Source organism: Leptosomus discolor, chromosome 27 (genome assembly GCF_034619465.1).
Source record: "Leptosomus discolor isolate bLepDis1 chromosome 27, bLepDis1.hap2, whole genome shotgun sequence".
Lineage (NCBI taxonomy): Eukaryota > Metazoa > Chordata > Aves > Leptosomiformes > Leptosomidae > Leptosomus > Leptosomus discolor.
The window spans coordinates 1,572,480-1,589,631 of NC_141417.1; the positions used below are offsets into that span (position 1 = coordinate 1,572,480).

At 70.7% G+C, this 17,152-nt stretch overlaps 1 protein-coding gene across 1 annotated transcript; it reads left to right on the forward strand.

Annotated features, from left to right (window-relative positions):
• Positions 1 to 3,103: 3,103 nt before the first annotated feature.
• On the forward strand, positions 3,104 to 16,692 carry PDE1B (phosphodiesterase 1B). Its single transcript, XM_086478617.1, is given in 15 exon segments — positions 3,104 to 3,234; positions 10,150 to 10,263; positions 10,405 to 10,590; positions 11,484 to 11,550; positions 12,728 to 12,844; positions 12,954 to 13,094; positions 13,527 to 13,627; positions 14,986 to 15,111; positions 15,243 to 15,344; positions 15,466 to 15,586; positions 15,686 to 15,767; positions 15,912 to 16,038; positions 16,226 to 16,362; positions 16,596 to 16,658; positions 16,661 to 16,692. Coding segments are annotated over 15 exon segments (1,647 nt in total).
• The last annotated feature ends 460 nt before the right edge of the window (positions 16,693 to 17,152 follow it).

Consider the following 17,152-nt stretch of genomic DNA (forward strand, 5'->3'; position numbering starts at 1 on the left):
TCACCCCCCCCCCGCTCTCAGGGTGTTTATTTTTCTCCCGTGCAGCATCTTGGGGGAAAATTAATGGGGCGAGGGAAGGAGGCGGCAGGGCGGCCGTTGCCATTCCGCTCACGGCCGGCTGCTCCGGGATGAGTCACCGGCCGTGCCGGGAGGGGCGGGGGGGACACACACACACACGGACGGCGGCTGCCGAGGCCAGAAGCCCCCCTTGACAGACACCAACCCCCCCCCTTCAGCAGGACCCGGTGGGACCGGGGGAGGCCAAGCGTGCGTGCCGGTGGCAGCCGAACCCACCGGCAGCCGCGGTGGCGCGGCCAAGCGCCCGCCTCGTCCGGCGCTAATTGCTTCATTAATTCCTCCGGGGAGCGGGGAGGGAAAAATCACGGCGGAGCGGGTTGGACTTCCCCTCCCCCCCCCCCCCCCACCCCCCCCCTCCCCTCTAGCTGCGCTCCCGGAGGGGGAGGGGGGGGGGGGGGGCCTGAACTCCCCACCCCCCGAATTAACGCCCAGAACCTCCTGATTATTCCAGATTGCTGCAAAAGTCTATTTTCGCGCTCATCAATCACGATATTAACGCCGTAACGAGCTGCCGAGGCGCCCCGCCGGCAGCGCGGCTTTGTCTCGGGTGCAGCCCAGCCCACGGCTGCCTACCCCAGCCCCCCCCCCCCCGCCCTCCACACCGTGGGGGTCCCGTCCCCCCCCCCTTTTTTTTTTTTTTTTGTTCCAGGCGCTACCTCCGAAATCCCTCCCCCCCCCCCAAAAAAAAGTTTGGGGACCCCCCAAGATATCCCCAGTGGGGTATTAGGGCTCCCACGCCACGTGCCAGGGTTGGCAGCCCACCCTGCTGACCCCAGCATGCAGGTGGGGGGGGGGGTGTGGGGGGGGGTGTCCCGTGGGCACCTCCCCCCCCCCCCCCAAAGTGGAGCATCCCCACGGTGCAACCCCCCGCCCCCCCCCCCTTTTTTGGAAGCCGAACGGAGGCAACGCCGGGCAGCACCCATGGGTGCGAGCTGGCAAGTGCTGGGAGGTGAGGCGGCCTGGCAGGCAGGGACCTGGTGGAGCCGCCGGAGGGGCGAGGTGGGGGGTCGGGGATGGTGCCCCAAGGTGTGTGTGTGTGGGGGGGTCCCTACCTGGCCCCCCCCCCCCCCCCCTTGCCGATGCCACGGCGGTGGGTGCCGGGCACACCTACGGCGTTACATAAAGGCTTATTAATATTCCCCGGGGGCTGCGGCACAGCACGTGCCGTGGGTGGCAGCACGGGTGCTGCTGTGCCCCCCACCCCCCCCCCCCCCACCTCACTGGGACCCACCTGGGGCTCTGGCACCCCGATATTCCCCCCCCCCCTCCGCCATAGGTGCCCAGAGCTCCCCTGTCCCCCCTGTCCCCCCCCAGCACCGGCCTCTGCACCTTGAGGTTCCCCGGTGGGACACGGAGGGGATGGGTGACACAGGGTGGGGGACAAGGTGTGGGGGGCGCAGGGGGCCCATGGGGCAGGGGTGGGGTGCCCAGGTGCCCCCATGATGGGGTCCCCTCGAGCTCAGGTTGCTCCCAAATGCCCCCACACCCCTCCCCTCCCCAGCCCAGGGGGGCGATGCCCTAATAGGGGGTGAGAGGCCCAGCAGCCCCCCCATGCCCCCCGGGTTTGGGTAGGTTCCCTAACTGGGGAGGGGGCCCCGATAACACAGTCCCTGGTGTGGTGTCACCAGCCTCGGTGACATGTGATGAGCGGGGCAGGCCTCGGCAGGGCATAGGGGTGGGGGGTGGGAGGGTCATGGTGCCCCCCACCCCAACCCACTGCTCGGAGCAGACCCCCTGTGCGACACTTGGAGGGTCACGGCCCTTCCGTGGGGTGCACCGGGCGGGGGGGGGGGGATGCGTGGGGAGGCGCTCTGGCCCCTTCCTGGGCTGCCAAACCCAGTCACACCCCCCCATCACCCCATGGGGGTCCTGGGGAACCTGATACCCCCCCCCCCAGCCCCATGGGGTGCTGGGGTACCCCCCAGCGGGGTCCTGGGGTACAACCCGCACAGCCCCATGGGGTGCTGGGCTACCCCCCCTAGCATGGTCCTGGGGTACAACCCCATAGCCCCATGGGGTGCTGGGGTACGCCCCCCAGAGGGTCCTGGTGTACAGCCCCCACAGCCCTATGGGGTGCTGGGCTACCCCCCCCCCCCCCAGAGTGTCCTGGGGTACAGCCCCCACAGCCCTATGGGGTGCTGGGCTACCCCCCCCCCCCCAGAGTGTCCTGGGGTACAGCCCCCACAGCCCTATGGGGTGCTGAGGTGCCCCCCCGAGAGGTCCTGGAGTACAACCCCCACAGCCCCATGGGGTACTCCCCCCCCCGAGGGTCCTGGGGGACCTTCCGTAGCCCTTATGGGGGGTCCTGGACCTCTCTCCCGGGGGTCCCGGGGCATCTCCTTCCCCCCCCATCTCCAGTGGGGGTCCCAGAGCCCCCGCCCCCCCCCCCCCCCCCCTCCGAAGTACCAGCGCGGAGCGGGGCTGGGCGGCCCCGGTTCCCGGCCCCCGCCCCGGCTCCCCCCGCCCCTCCCCGCCCTCCCGCCGGTGCCGGCTCGGGGAAAGTTGCGGCGAGACCCGGTCGGCGGAGACAGAGCCGGCAGCACCGGCAGCACCGGCAGCACCGGCAGCACCGGCAGCACCGGCGCTTCCCGGCCGAGCATCCCCGGGTAGGAACCCGCAGCATCCCCGGTCCCCGCACGCCGGTTCTCCCCATCCCCGGTTCTCCCCATCCCCGGTTCTCCCCCCTCCCCGGTTCATCCCCTTATCGCTCTTCCTCACCCCCGGTTCTCCCCCTCCCCGGTGCTCCCCTCACGCCCGGTTCTCCCCATCCCGCCGCTCCCACCCCCGGTGCCCGGGATGCCATCTAGCTCCGCCGCCCCGGCCGGTGCTGCCTGCGCAGCCGCCGGTTACCGGGCGGTGCGGGGAGGGGAAGGGGAAGGGGAAGGGAGGGTTGGCGGGGGGGGTGGGGGGCGGCGCGGTACCGGCACCGGCACCGGCACCGGCACCGGTGGCTGCTTGGCCGCGGCCCGCCGGGCCCCGGGACCGGCCGCGGGGCTGAGGGCGCGTCCCCGCCGCCGCAGGAGCGATGGAGCCGCCGCGGAGCCTCCCGGGGCTGGAGCCCGATCGCGACGCGCTGGACCCGGCCGGCGGTTGCCCGTCCCCGCTGGAGATCAAGTCCGCCCCCAGCAAGAAGATTTGGGTCAAGCTCCGGGCGCTGTGAGTGACACACCCCCCCCCCCAAACCGGGAAACCTCCCCCAAAAAGCGGGAAGCCCCCCCCCCCCCCCCCAAGCGGGACACCCCCCAAACCGGGAAACCTCCCCCAAAAAGCGGGAAGCCACCCCCAAAGCGGGACACCCCCCAAACCGGGAAACCTACCCCCAAAAGCAGGAAGCCCCCCCCCCCCCAAAGCGGGACACCCCCCAAACCGGGAAACCTACCCCCAAAAGCAGGAAGCCCCCCCCCCCAAAGCGGACACCCCCAAACCAGGACCCTCATCCCACCTGAGCATCACACCCTGCCGAACCCCCCCCCCGACAGACACCCCCCTTTGGGGACCCCTTCATTCTCCTCTAACAGCCCCCCCCCGGTGCCCCCCACCCCCGTGTCCCGCCCGCTCCCAGGCAGGACCCCCTGGGACCTTCTGCTGCCCCCGGGGTCCCCCCAGAGCCTTTTGCCCCTGGGGACCCCCTGGGTGCCCCCAATTCCATCCAAGCGCTGCCCACCCCCACCATGTAGGACCCTCCCCCAGTCACCCTCCAGACCCCCCCCCCCCCCCGCACCCATCGCACCCCCCCAGGGTGGCTCTGATGGGGCAGCTCTGGGGGTGCTGGTGGGGGCCCCCCAGCACAGCCCCCAACACCCCTCGCCCCGGGGGGCACCCCGGCGTGAGCAGAGGGCTGGGGTGCCCCCAACTCTGGGGGGGTACAGCGGGTGCCAGGGTGCCCAGCCGGCCCCGGGGAGCGGTGCCACCCCAGGGTGCCACCCTACACCCCCTTCCTCACCGGGGGGGGGGGGGGGGCTCTCGGTGGCCCCGGGGGGTGCCACCCGCTCGCCCATGCGCCGTCGTGCTCACGCGTGGGCTCCCGTGCGCCCGTGCCCCCCCCGTCGCGAACCCGCGGCACGTGCGCTCGCGCGGGTCCTCGCGTGGCGGGCGCACGCGTGGGCGTGCAAATGGGCGTGCAAATGGGCATGCGCAGCCGCGGGCGCACACGTGCGCGGCGCTGACCCGCACGTGGTGGCTGGCGAAGGCGCGCTTGTGCAAGGGTGCACGCTGGCGGGGGTGTGCTGGGCGGGCGAGGACGGGAGCCGCGTGCCCGTGTTGCACGCTCGCCGTCAGGCCGAGCGGCTGAGCGTGTTTCACGCGAGCTCAAGGTCACGGCGGGACTCAGCCGGGGCGTGAAACGCCGCTGCCAGAACTCTCGGGGTGCGCGCGCGCGGTGTGCAAGCCTGAGTGTGCAACCGGCTGCGCACGTCGCTGCGGGCGTGCAAGCAAGCGCCCGGCGAGAGCGTGCGGCACGCGCGCGTGCAGAGGGGCCTGCGAGCCCCCCCCTGGGTGCGCGTGGGTGGGAGCAGGGGGGGCCCGCGCGGGCACGGGAGCGCGCGTGCACACCCACGTGCCGCAGCGCACCTGAGCGTGCGCAGGTGTGCGAGCGCGTGGGCTGCGCCGCGCTCCCGCTCCCCCCTGCCCCCCCCCCCCCCCCCCGCCTCCCACCCCCTCCCCGAAATCGCTGGCAGCCGCTGCGGGGCGTGCGGGTGGGTGGGGGTCCCTGCCTGTGCCCCCCCTTGTGTCGTGTGTGTCCCCCCCCGCCCAACCCCTGCCAGCACCGAGGGGGCAGTGGGGACCCTGGCCTGGGGACAGTCCCCAGCTCCCAGCTGGGGTGACAGCGGGGGGAACAGCGAGGTGCCCCCGGGGTGCCCGATCCTGCCCCCCCCCCCCCCCCCCCCCCAGTGCCTCGAGTGTTGGGGACCGATGGCAGGTCCCTGGGGTGGGGACCAGCCGGGATGGGGGACCCTGTGGGAGGGAGCCGCAGGGGCAATGTCACCCGTGGGTGCTCGTGGGGCTGTGGTGTCAGTCCCAGGGGGGTCCCCAGCGCTGGCTGCACCCCGAGGCTGACCCTGCACCCCACCCTGGGTGAAGGGTGGCCTTGGGGACACCAGTGACACTGTGGTGGGCTGCGGGGTGCCAGCGGCTCTGCAGGCACCGTCAGCCCCACGGCAGGCCTGGGACCCGGCGGGGGGTGGCTGGGGCAGGGGGGGTGGTGGCAGCAGAGGAGGGGCCGTGGGTGGTGACAGGCAGCCCGTGGGGACCGTGGGCGCGGGTGGCACCCGGCTGGCAGCGTGACGCAGCCCGACCTCTGCTCCCGCTGCCAGGCGGTGGCCGTCCCTTGTCCCCAGGCTCCGTTCGGGGGTCCCAGCACCGTCAGTGACGCGCCAGTGACACAGAGGTCCCCTGTGGCCGTGCCACCAAGGGTGGGGGTCCCCAAGGATGGCTGTCCCCAGGCATGGCTGACCCTAGGGGTCGAGTGTCCCTGAGGATGGGGGTCCCCGAGGATGGGGGTCCCCAAGGATGGCTGTCCCCAGGCGTGGCTGTCCCTAGGGGTCAAGTGTCCCTGAGGATGGGGGTCCACGAGGGTGAGGGTCCCCAAGGATGGCTGTCCCCAGGCGTGGCTGTCCCTAGGGGTCAAGTGTCCCTGAGGATGGGGGTCCACGAGGGTGAGGGTCCCCAAGGATGGCTGTCCCCCGGCGTGGCTGTTCCTAGGGGTCAAGCATCCCTGGGGATGGGGCTCCCTGAGGATGGGGGTCCCCAGGGCTGGGTGGCCAAGCGCGGGAAGGTGACAGCCGCCTTCCCCAAGGTCACATTCCCCCGCAGCCCGCCGGGCTCAGGAGCTTCGTGCTGTCTCTGAACGTGACGTCTGGTCGCCCCCCCGGCCCCCCTCGCTCGCCGTCACCGTCACCGTCACCTTGGCCGGGGGACGCGGGGGCCTCCCACCCGCCGAGCTGGGTCCGGTCACCGCGCCGGGGCGAGGTGTGGGTGGGCACCAGCCCCACGTGCGCCCTTGCACGCTTGCTCACGCGTGGCTTGCGGCAGGTGGGCTTGCACGCCCATTTGCACGCTCGCCCACGCGTGTGTGCCAGCTCACGGGGGGGGGGGTGTGTGTGTGTCTCCCGTGCCCACCCGTGGGCACACGTCACCGTGCGGCCAGGCCGGGGGGACGCTAACGAGGTTCGGGGGGTCGTTAGGTGCTGCAGGGTGTGGGGGGGGAGCGTGGGAGCCAGGGGACGCAGGGTGGGACCCAGAAGGGGACCCCGTGGGGGACTTGGGGACCTTTTCGGGGCGTGAGCCCGGCTGCGCGGCGGGTCCCCTGGCGTGGGGCGGCGGCCGCTAATTAAGAGCGATCGCAATCATCAGCTGGGAGGAAATCCCGCGGGAGCCCCGGTGGATGCCGGCCCTCGCCAGCCCTCCTCGCCCTCCCCGCGGCCACCACCCCGTGTCCCCCAGCTGTGGGGACCCGGTGGCTTCGTCCCCTCGCCTGCCAGAGCGGTGGGGGGGTCCCCTTCTTCTCCCCCCCCCTCCCCCTTGTGACCAGGACCGCTGTCCCCACGCTGTCCCACGGCCCCGCTGGCCTCGGTGGTCCCAGAGCTGGTGCTGGTCCTTCCCGGGCCAGCCAGGGTCACGGCATTGTCCCCTCTTGGGGACTGTCCCCTGGGTTGGGGACGAGTGCCAGCATCTCCTGGGTCACTGCCGGTCGTGTCCTCCCCGCCCTGATGGCCGTCCCAGAGCCGGGGGGACAGGGGACACGGCGTCTCCTCTCGGCCCGTGGGTTTTGGGGCTGGTTGGGGTGGTTCCCGTGACCCCCCACCCCCCCCAGCGCCGTGGGGCCGCGCTCATGCCCTGCCTCAGTTTCCCCAAGGGACAGAGTTGGTGGGGACGGGGTGGCTGGGGGGGCTGGCTGGCAGGGACACGCACGGCCACGTGCCACCGTGGTGGCCGTGCACAGTCCCGCACAGCCTTGCACGAGCGTGTGTGACCTCGCACAGCCTTGCACGAGGGTCCGTGGGGGTCTCGCCTGCCCCTTCACACCTGCCTGGCACGCCCCTCGTGCCCGCTGCCAGCTCTCGTTAGCGCTAACGAGGCGCAGGGCCACCGGAGCTCCCCCGGGGTTTTCACTCGGAGCCGTGACCGGGTGACGTCCCCACCGTGGGGACACGGGGTGACAGGGCCAGGGATGCCGTGTCCCCCTGCGGGGGTCAGCTCGGGACCGGCCGTGGGAGCGCCGCAGGCCGGGGCTGGCCTCTGGCCCCGGGGCCCCGGGTCCCCATCCCACAGGACTGTCACTGCGTGCTGTCCCCCTCCCCACGGCTGGGTTTCAGGGTCACCCTGGGGTGTCCCCCGAGCCACGGTCTGGGCTGGCAGCGTCGTGGGAAACCGCTGGCCGTGGGGACAGGGGCCACCAGCCTTGGGAACCGCGTGCCCAGGGGATGGGGACGAGCGGGTGCCGATGGGGACCTGGCGGGTGCTGCTGGCAGGGATGGGGACTGGGTGGGCAACCATGGGGACCCACTGGGTGCCAGGTGGGCAGCGAGGGGGACTCTTGGGTACCAGTAGGGACCTGTTGGGTGCTGGTGACAACGCTGGGGACCTGCTGGCTGCCAGGTGGGCAGCGATGGGGACTCCTGGGTACCAGTAGGGACCTGTTGGGTGCTGGTGACAACGCTGGGGACCTGCTGGCTGCCAGCTGGGCAGCGATGGGAACCCAGAAGGGACTTGTTGGGTGCTGGGTGACAGCGAGGCCTGTGGGAGGGGACAGGGTGGCTGGGGAGCTGAGCCCGATCAGGACAGGGACCAGCGTCCCACCAGGGGCTGGCATCTACCCTGTCCCCACCGCGGGGGGGGGGGGGGGGAGCTGGTGGAGCCCCGGGGGGGCCGTGCCAGCCCGTGCCAGCCGGCGTGCGAGCAAGGCGGCTGCAGCGGGAGACAGGGCTGCGGGGGCGGCGCTTTCCCAGGCGGACAGATGGGATTCCCCCCCCCCCCCCCCTTCCCCACCCCCGCCTCCGCGCCCCCCGCCACGACAGACACACGGACACACAGACAGATGGCCGGGGGCCGGCTGGCTGCGGGCACACGCGTGTTCAGGCGTGTGTCAGACAGAGAGGGCCTCCCCCCGGGGCGGGGGGGCTGGGGAGAGGAGCGTACCTCCGCGTGCGTGTGTGCGCCGCGGGCACGCGTGTGCAGGCGTGCACGCCCGCGTGCGCACCGGCCGTGCGTGGGTAGCTGCGGGTGGGGGCACACGTGGCGTGCGTAGCTGTGCTGAGTGCGTGTGTGTGCGTGCGCGTGTGCGCACGTATGTTGCCCGCATGTGGGTGCGTGGTTGGGCAAGCGCTGTGCGCACGCATGTTGCACGCCTCTGTGCACGCGCCTTGCGCGTGTAGTCGGGCAGGTGCGTGCGCGCGCACGTGTGTGCACGCGTGTGCGCGCACACGTTGTCTCTGTGCCTTCAGGCGTGCACGTGAGCGCGCACACGCGTGCACACGCTTGCTGCGTGCGCCGAGCTGGGTGCTCTCCCTGACGGGGTTTGTCCCCGTGCCAGCCCAGGGACCCCCGTGTCCCCGTGTCCCCTGGGGGTGTCACAAGCTGGTGGGGGGAGGGTGGCCACGCTGGGCCAGCTCTGGGTGCTGGGTGCAGGATGAGCTCTGGGTGCTGAGTGTTGGGTGCAGGGGACACTGGATGCAGGGTGGTGGGTGCTGCAGGGCCAGCTCTGGGTGCTGTGTAGGCGCAGGATGAGCTCTGGGTGCTGGGTGTTGGGTGCAGGGGATAGTCTGGACACAGAGTGGTGGGTGCTGCGTGCTGGGTGCAGGATGAGCTCTGGGAGCTGTGTAGGCGCAGGATGAACCCTGGGTGCTGGGTGCTGCAGGGGACAGTGTGCACACAGGGTGGTGGGTGCTGCAGGACCAGCTCTGGGTGCTGGGTGCAGGACGAGCTCTGGGTGCAGGGGACACTCTAGACACAGGGTGGTGGGTGCTGGGTGTGGGATGAGCTCTGGGTGCTGTGTAGGCGCAGGATGAGCTCTGGGTGCTGGGTGTTGGGTGCAGGGGACAGTGTGCACACAGGGTGGTGGGTGCTGCAGGACCAGCTCTGGGTGCTGGGTGCAGGATGAGCCCTGGGTGCTGGGGGCAGGATGAGCCCTGGGTGCTGGGGACACTCTGATCGCAGGGTGCTGGGTGCAGGGGACAGTGTGCACACAGGGTGGTGGGTGCTGCAGGACCAGCTCTGGGTGCTGGGTGCAGGATGAACCCTGGGTGCTGGGTGCTGGGCACACTCTGATCACAGGGTGCTGGGTGCTGCAGGACCAGCTCTGGGTGCTGGGTGCAGGATGAACCCTGGGTGCTGTGTAGGTGCAGGATGAGCCCTGGGTGCTGGGTGCAGGGGACACTCTGATCACAGGGTGCTGCAGGACCAGCTCTGGGTGCTGGGTGCAGGATGAGCCCTGGGTGCTGGGTAGGTGCAGGATGAGCCCTGGGTGCAGGATGAGCCCTGGGTGCTGGGGGCAGGATGAGCCCTGGGTGCTGGGGACACTCTGATCACAGGGTGCTGGGTGCAGGGGACAGTGTGCACACAGGGTGGTGGGTGCTGCAGGACCAGCTCTGGGTGCTGGGTGCAGGATGAGCTCTGGGTGCTGGGTGCTGGGGACACTGATCACAGGGTGCTGGGTGCAGGGGACAGTGTGCACACAGGGTGGTGGGTGCTGCAGGACCAGCCCTGGGTGCTGGGTGCAGGATGAGCCCTGGGTGCTGGGTGCAGGATGAGCCCTGGGTGCTGGGGACACTGATCACAGGGTGCTGGGTGCTGCAGGGCTGCCGGCTGCCCCCCGCCCCCCTCCAGCCCTGCCACAGCCACGCTCCCCCCTCGACCCTCCCCTCGCTACCACCGTCCCTCTGGGGGTCCCCTGCGAAGGGCACCCCCCCCGCCCCCTGCCCCCCGCAGGTGCTGCCCACGCGTGGCAGGGCGTGTGCGTGGGGGCGCCCACGCGTGGAGCAGCCGGGGACCCCCATCGCTGCCCGCTCCGTCCCTGGGCGGGGGGGGGGGGGGGGAAGGGGGGGGTCCCGGTAACGGGTGCCGGGGTGCCCGCAGGCTCCGGTACATGGTGAAGCAGCTGGAGACGGGCGAGGTGAACGTGGAGGAGCTGAAGAGGAACCTGGAATACGCCGCCTCGCTGCTGGAGGCCGTCTACATCGACGAGACGAGGTGTGGGGCGGGAGCCGTGGGGTGCCAGGGTGGGCCGCAAGGTTGGGGGGGGGGTGTGGGCATGACGCCCACCCTGCTGCCAGCCAACCCTTCCACCCTCGCCTCGCTCCCCCCCCCCACCACCCGCCCCCCATCCCGCAGGCAGATGCTGGACACGGAGGACGAGCTGCGGGAGATGGGCTCGGACGCGGCGGTGCCCTCGGAGGTGCGGGACTGGCTGGCGGCCACCTTCACCCAGCAGGCGCGAGCCAAGGGCCGGCGGGCGGAGGAGAAGCCCAAGTTCCGCAGCATCGTCCACGCCGTCCAGGCTGGCATCTTCGTGGAGAGGTGGGTGCCGGGGGGGGAAACACCCACCCCCCCCCCCCCACCCCCCCTAAACCTTCGCGGCGGGTGGAGGACCATGGCTGGGATGGAGATGGAAGGGTTGGGAGCGCGGTCACCGGCTGTCCCCGGGGTAGCCAGGGGTTGTGTCCAGCACCCAGGTGGGGTCCTGAGGGCCCAAGTGGGGTCTCCAAGAACCAAGGTGGGTCCCTGAGCACCCAAGTGGGGTCCCCAAGCACCGAGGTGGGTCCCCAAGAACCCAGGGGCTGTGCCAAGCACCCACGTGGGGTCCTGAGCACCCAAGTGGGGTCCCCAAGCACCGAGTGGGGTCTCCGAGCACCCAAGTGGGGTCCCCAAGCACCAAGGTGGGTCCCCGAGCACCCAAGTGGGGTCCCCATGAACCCAGGTGGATCTTCGAGCACCCAGGGGCTGCACCCAGCTCCCAGGTGGGTTCCTGGGCACCCAAGTGGGGTCCCCAAGCACCCAGGTGGGTCCCTGAGCACCCAGGGGCTGTGCCAAGCACCCACGTGAATTCCTGAGCGCCCAAGTGGGTTCCCCAAGAACCGAGGTGGGTCTCTGAGCACCCAAGTAGGGTCCCCAAGCACCCAGGTGGGTCCCCGAGCACCCAGGGGCTGTGCCAAGCACCCATGTGGGTTCCTGAGCACCCAAGTGGGGTTCCCAAGAACCGAGGTGGGTCCCCGAGCAGCCAAGTGGGGGTCCCCAAGCACCCAGGTGGGTCCCCAAGCACCCGGGGCTTGTCCCCAGCACCCAGGTGGGTCCTCAAGCACCTGGCCTGTCCTGGTGACCCACCTGGGACCCCACCTACCAGGGTCTGTCCCCCAGCACCCAGCTCAGTCCCCCAGCACCCACATCAGCCCTGACCCCCCCCTCCTTTGCAGGATGTTCCGCCGGACGTACACGGCCGTGGGGCCCAGCTACTCCACCTCCGTCCTGAACTGCCTGAAGGTACCAGGGGGGCACAGTGGGGACCCCCCAGTTCCCCACGGGGTTGCTGCCCCAGCCTGGCAGTGCCCGGGCACGGCTGCCCCATCCGCACCGCTGGCTCCGTAGGATATGGCCCGGGTTGCCCGGGGGGTGGGAGGTGGCACCCAGTGCTGCTGGGCGTGGGTGGGCATCACCTGGCGTCACTGGGCATCACTGGGCTTCACTGGGCACGGCTGGGCGTTACTGGGCATGGCCTGGAATTGCTGGGCTGCAGCGAGCATCCCTGGGCATGGCAGGACATTTCTGGGCATCACTGGCCATCCCTGGGCGTCACTGGGCTTCCCTGGGCATCACTGGGTGTTGCCTGGCATGGCTGGGCATCCCTGAGCATCACTGGGCATCTCTGGGTGTCACTGGGTGTCACTGGGCTTCACTGGGCGTCACTGAGCATCTCTGGGTGTCACTGGGTCTCACTGGGCATCGCTGGGTGTTGCTGGGTGTTGCCTGGCATGGCTGGGCATCCCTGAGCATCACTGGGCATCTCTGGGCGACACTGGGCATCACTGGGCTTCACTGGGCATCACTGGGTATCACTGGGTGTTTCTGGGTGTCACTGGGCTTCACTGGGCATTGCTGGGGGTTGCCTGGCATGGCTGGGCATCCCTGAGCATCACTGGGCATCTCTGGGCGTCACTGGGCATCACTGGGCTTCACTGGGCATCACTGGGCATCTCTGGGCGTCACTGGGCATCACTGGGCTTCACTGGGCATCACTGGGTGTTTCTGGGTGTCACTGGGTCTCACTGGGCATTGCTGGGCATTGCTGGGGGTTGTCTGGCATGGCTGGGCATCTCTGAGTATCACTGGGCTTCCCTGGGCGTCACTGGGGGTTGTCTGGCATGGCTGGACATCCCTGAGTATCTCTGGGCATCTCTGGGCGTCACTGGGCATCACTGGGCTTCACTGGGCATCTCTGGGCATCTCTGGGTGTCACTGGGTCTCACTGGGCATCGCTGGGCATTGCTGGGGGTTGCCTGGCATGGCTGGGCATCTCTGAGTATCACTGGGCATCTCTGGGCGTCACTGGGTCTCACTGGGCTTCACTGGGCACGGCTGGGGATTGCCTGGGTGTCACAGGCCACTGGGCTCGCCCCGGCGCTGGGCTAATGGCCCCGTCTCCCCCTGTCCGTCCCCCCAGAGCCTTGACCTGTGGTGCTTCGACGTCTTCGCGCTGAACCGGGTGACGGACGATCACGCCCTGAGGACCATCGTCTTCGAGCTCTTCACCCGACACAACCTCAACAGCCGCTTCAAGGTGCGCCCATGCCCACCCGTGGGTGGCTCCCCCCCCCCCCCTCCCGCCCGCCCCCCCATGGCGCTGGGTGCCCGCCGGCGGCCTTGCGAGCCGTGTGCCGGTGCCGCAGATCCCCACCGTCTTCCTGACGACGCTGCTGGACGCGCTGGAGACCGGCTACGGGAAGTACCGGAACCCCTACCACAACCAGGTCCACGCCGCCGACGTCACCCAGACCGTCCATTGCTTCTTGCTCCGCACCGGCATGGTGGTACGGGGCCCGGGGGGGGGGGGGGGGGATGTCCCACGGGGGTCCCCGGGCCGGTGCTGGGCCCGTTGGTGCTGGTCCAGGTGATGCTTGTTGCCATGGAGACGGCGCTGCCCGGCGACTGCGCTGTCATGGCGGCAACGTCGCCAGGGCGATGCGGGGAACGGGGTGGCGGGGGGGGGGAACCCTGGGCTAGAGGGGACGGGTGGGCGCACGTGGGGGGACACCCGGCACACACACACGCGTGTGCCCTGTCGCCGCCGCACGGCTGTCACACTGGTCACGCTTGTGGCGTGTCACACGCGTGGCCGTCGTCACGCGCAGCGCGCGCGCGCACGCGGATTTGGCCCCCTGCCCCTCGCGGGGTGGCGCTGGGGCACCCGCTGCCCGTCCCCGTCCCCCTGACGCCCGCGTGTCCCCCCCCCCCGCCCCCAGCACTACCTGACGGAGATCGAGGTCCTGGCCATCATCTTCGCCGCCGCCATCCACGACTACGAGCACACGGGCACCACCAACAGCTTCCACATCCAGACCAAGTGAGGGCGGGCGGCACGGCGCCAGTGGTGTGGCGTGGCACGGCACGGGTGGCACGGCACGGGTGGCGTGGCATGGCGTGGCACGGCGCGGGTGGCACGGCGCCAGTGGCGTGGCGTGGCACGGCACGGGTGGCACGGCGCGGGTGGCGTGGCGTGGCGTGGCACGGCGCGGGTGGCACGGCGCCAGTGGTGTGGCGTGGCACGGCACGGGTGGCACGGCGCGGGTGGCGTGGCGTGGCACAGCATGGGTGGCACGGCGCCCGTGGCGTGGCGTGGCGTGGCACGGCGCGGGTGGCACGGCGCGGGTGGCGTGGCGTGGCGTGGCACAGCATGGGTGGCACGGCGCCCGTGGCGTGGCGTGGCACGGTGCGGGTGGCACGGCGCCGGTGGCGTGGCGTGGCGTGGGCAGAGCAGGCAGGGCTGGGGACCTGTTACGGGGCTCACGGGGCCACTGTGGGACACTGTTGGGGCATGGCAAGGACTGAGTGGCACCCTGGGGACACCCAGGACACTCGGGGTCACCTACACGGCTGGGATACAGACGTGGTGGCATCTTGGGGACTCCCAAGGCCACCGATGTGGGCAGGGTACAGTTGTGCTGGCACCCTGGGCCACCAATACGGCTGGGATTCAGCCACGCTGGCACCCTGGGGACACCCAGGGCCACCGACACAGACAGGATAGAGCCATGCTGGCACCCTGGGGACACCCAGGGCCACCGACACAGCCGGGATAGAGCCATGCTGGCACCCTGGGGACACTCAGGGCCACCGATACAGGCAGGATAGAGCCATGCTGGCACCCTGGGGACACCCAGGGCCACCGATACGGCCGGGATACAGCCACGTTGGCACCCTGGGGATACCCAGGGCCACCGATACAGGCAGGATAGAGCCATGCTGGCACCCTGGGGACACCCAGGGCCACCGATACGGCCGGGATAGAGCCACGTTGGCACCCTGGGGACACCCAGGGCCACCGGTATGGCCAGGATAGAGTCATGCTGGCACCCTGGGGACACCCAGGGCCACTGACACAGCCGGGATAGAGCCACGCTGGCACCCTGGGGACACCCAGGGCCACCGATACGGCCGGGATGGAGCCACGTTGGCACCCTGGGGACACCCAGGGCCACCGATACGGCCGGGATACAGCCACGTTGGCACCCTGGGGACACCCAGGGCCACCGGTATGGCCAGGACAGAGCCATGCTGGCACCTTGGGGACACCCAGGGCCACAAATGCGGCCGGGATAGAGCCACATTGGCACCCTGGGGACATCCCTCTCTCCAAGGGGAGGGGGGGGGCTCAGCCTGCCCGTCCCCATGCCGAGGTGCCACCGTCCCCTGCGCCCCCAGGTCGGACTGTGCCATCCTCTACAACGACCGCTCGGTGCTGGAGAACCACCACATCAGCGCCGTCTTCCGCATGATGCAGGACGACGAGATGAACATCTTCGTCAACCTCACCAAGGACGAATTTGCGTAAGGTCCCTGTCCCCGTGTCCCTGGGGCTGTCCCCTCAGCTGGGACGAGGGGCTCTGATGGTGTTTCCCCCCACCCCCCCCCCCCCACCCCACCTCCTCCCCCCCTCCTCCACTGCCCCCGGGGCGCAGGGAGCTGCGGGCGCTGGTGATTGAGATGGTCCTGGCCACCGACATGTCCTGCCACTTCCAGCAGGTGAAGTCCATGAAGACGTCGCTGCAGCAGCTGGAGAGGTGAGCTGGGAGGAGGGGGGGGGGGGGGGGGGCCCAACGGGGTCAGGAGGGGTTCCTGGTGGGGGAGGGATGATGCAGTTTGGGGGCCAAAACCCTCAGCGCTGGCTGGTGCCCTCGCCAGGATCGATAAGTCCAAGGTGCTGTCGCTGCTGCTGCACGCGGCCGACATCAGCCACCCCACCAAGCAGTGGTCGGTGCACAGCCGCTGGACCAAGGCCCTCATGGAGGAGTTCTTCAGGCAGGTAGGGCCCCCCCCTCCCCCCCCTTTTGTCCCCAAGGATGGGCGGTGGGACGCGGGGTGACCACCCCCGGGGGGACACGTCTCCCCTTTGCCTCGCCAGGGGGACAAGGAGGCTGAGCTGGGGCTGCCCTTCTCGCCGCTCTGCGACCGCACCTCCACGCTGGTGGCCCAGTCCCAGATCGGTGAGTGGCGGCGGTGGGTGTCGTCCCCCCCGCCCCCGCCCCCGTCCCCACCCTGTCGTGTCGTGTGTGTCGTCGTCCCCCCCCCCCGCCGACCGCGGGCAGGGGTCGTCCCCGTTGACGCCGCGTCCCTTTTCCCCCCCACAGGCTTCATCGACTTCATCGTGGAGCCCACCTTCTCGGTGCTGACCGACGTGGCCGAGAAGATGGTGCTGCCCCTCGCCGAGGACGGCACCAAAGCCAAGGGCAACCCGGCGGCCAGCCAGCAGGCCAGGTCGGCCGCGCCGCCCTGCCTCAGTTTCCCCTTCCCCGCGGGGAGCTGTTGGGATGGGGCTCAGCCTTGGGGGGTGGGGGTGGGGTGTGTGGGAGGGGGCACCTACTGCTTTTGGGACCCCTGGGAGGCGGCGGCGGCGGCGGCGGTGGTGGCTCTGCCCTGCTCCCAGCTGTCCCCGTCCCCGCAGCTCGCAGTGGCGGCAGCCGTCCCTGGATGAGCACCTGGAGCTGGGGGACATGAAGGCCGACCTGGCCGGCTTTCGCTCCACCTGGGCCAAGTACATCCAGGAGAACAAGCAGAAGTGGAAGGAGCGGGCGGCCAGCGGTAGGTGACAGCCACCACGGCCACCAGCGAGGGGAATGGGGACCACCCCGGGGATGCTCGGGGCCAGGTCTGTGCCGAGCACCCCTGGGCGGGGAGGTGGCCCGAGCCCAGGGGGGGTGATTTGTGGGGTGGGTGAGGAGTTGGGAGAGGGGAGGGCGTGTGGGGTGTTTCAGCCCCGCCCCCCGTGGGTGGCCGGAGCGAACCCCCCCCAACAGCCCCACGTCCCACCACAGGCATCACCAACCAGGCGTCCATCGAGGAGCTGTCACCCTGCGAGGAGCAGCCCCCCGCCGTCCCCAGCCGCACCGGCAGAACGGGGACGTGGAATAGCACCGGGAGGAGCGAGGTGGGCATGGGGAGGAGGAAGGGGGGGGGACAAACTGCGGGATGGGGGTGCAATCGGTGGCGTGGCCGTGACCGTGTCCCCCCCCCCCACGGCAGGTCCTCGTCCAGCCGAGTGACACCATCTCACCCAAAGCCTTCGACGCCATCGAGTCCCAGCACCATTTGCAGGGAAGGAGCCGCCCGGAGCCGCACAAGGATCGGTGCCAACCTCCGCGCCGGGAGCATCCCTGGGGCCAGCCCCCCAGCTCCGGCTGCCTGTGCCAAGCTGGCCACCAAACCGTGTGGCCTTGGGCCACGGGGGACGGTGACACCAACCCTCTCACTGCCACGCCAGCGGCTGCCCGGCTCCTGCCCTGGCCGGGTTTTGTCCTTATGGCTTTTTAAAAAAGCTGCTTCTTGCCCCGTCGGGGAGCCGGGTGCTCGGGGAGGCGGGGGATGGGGACAG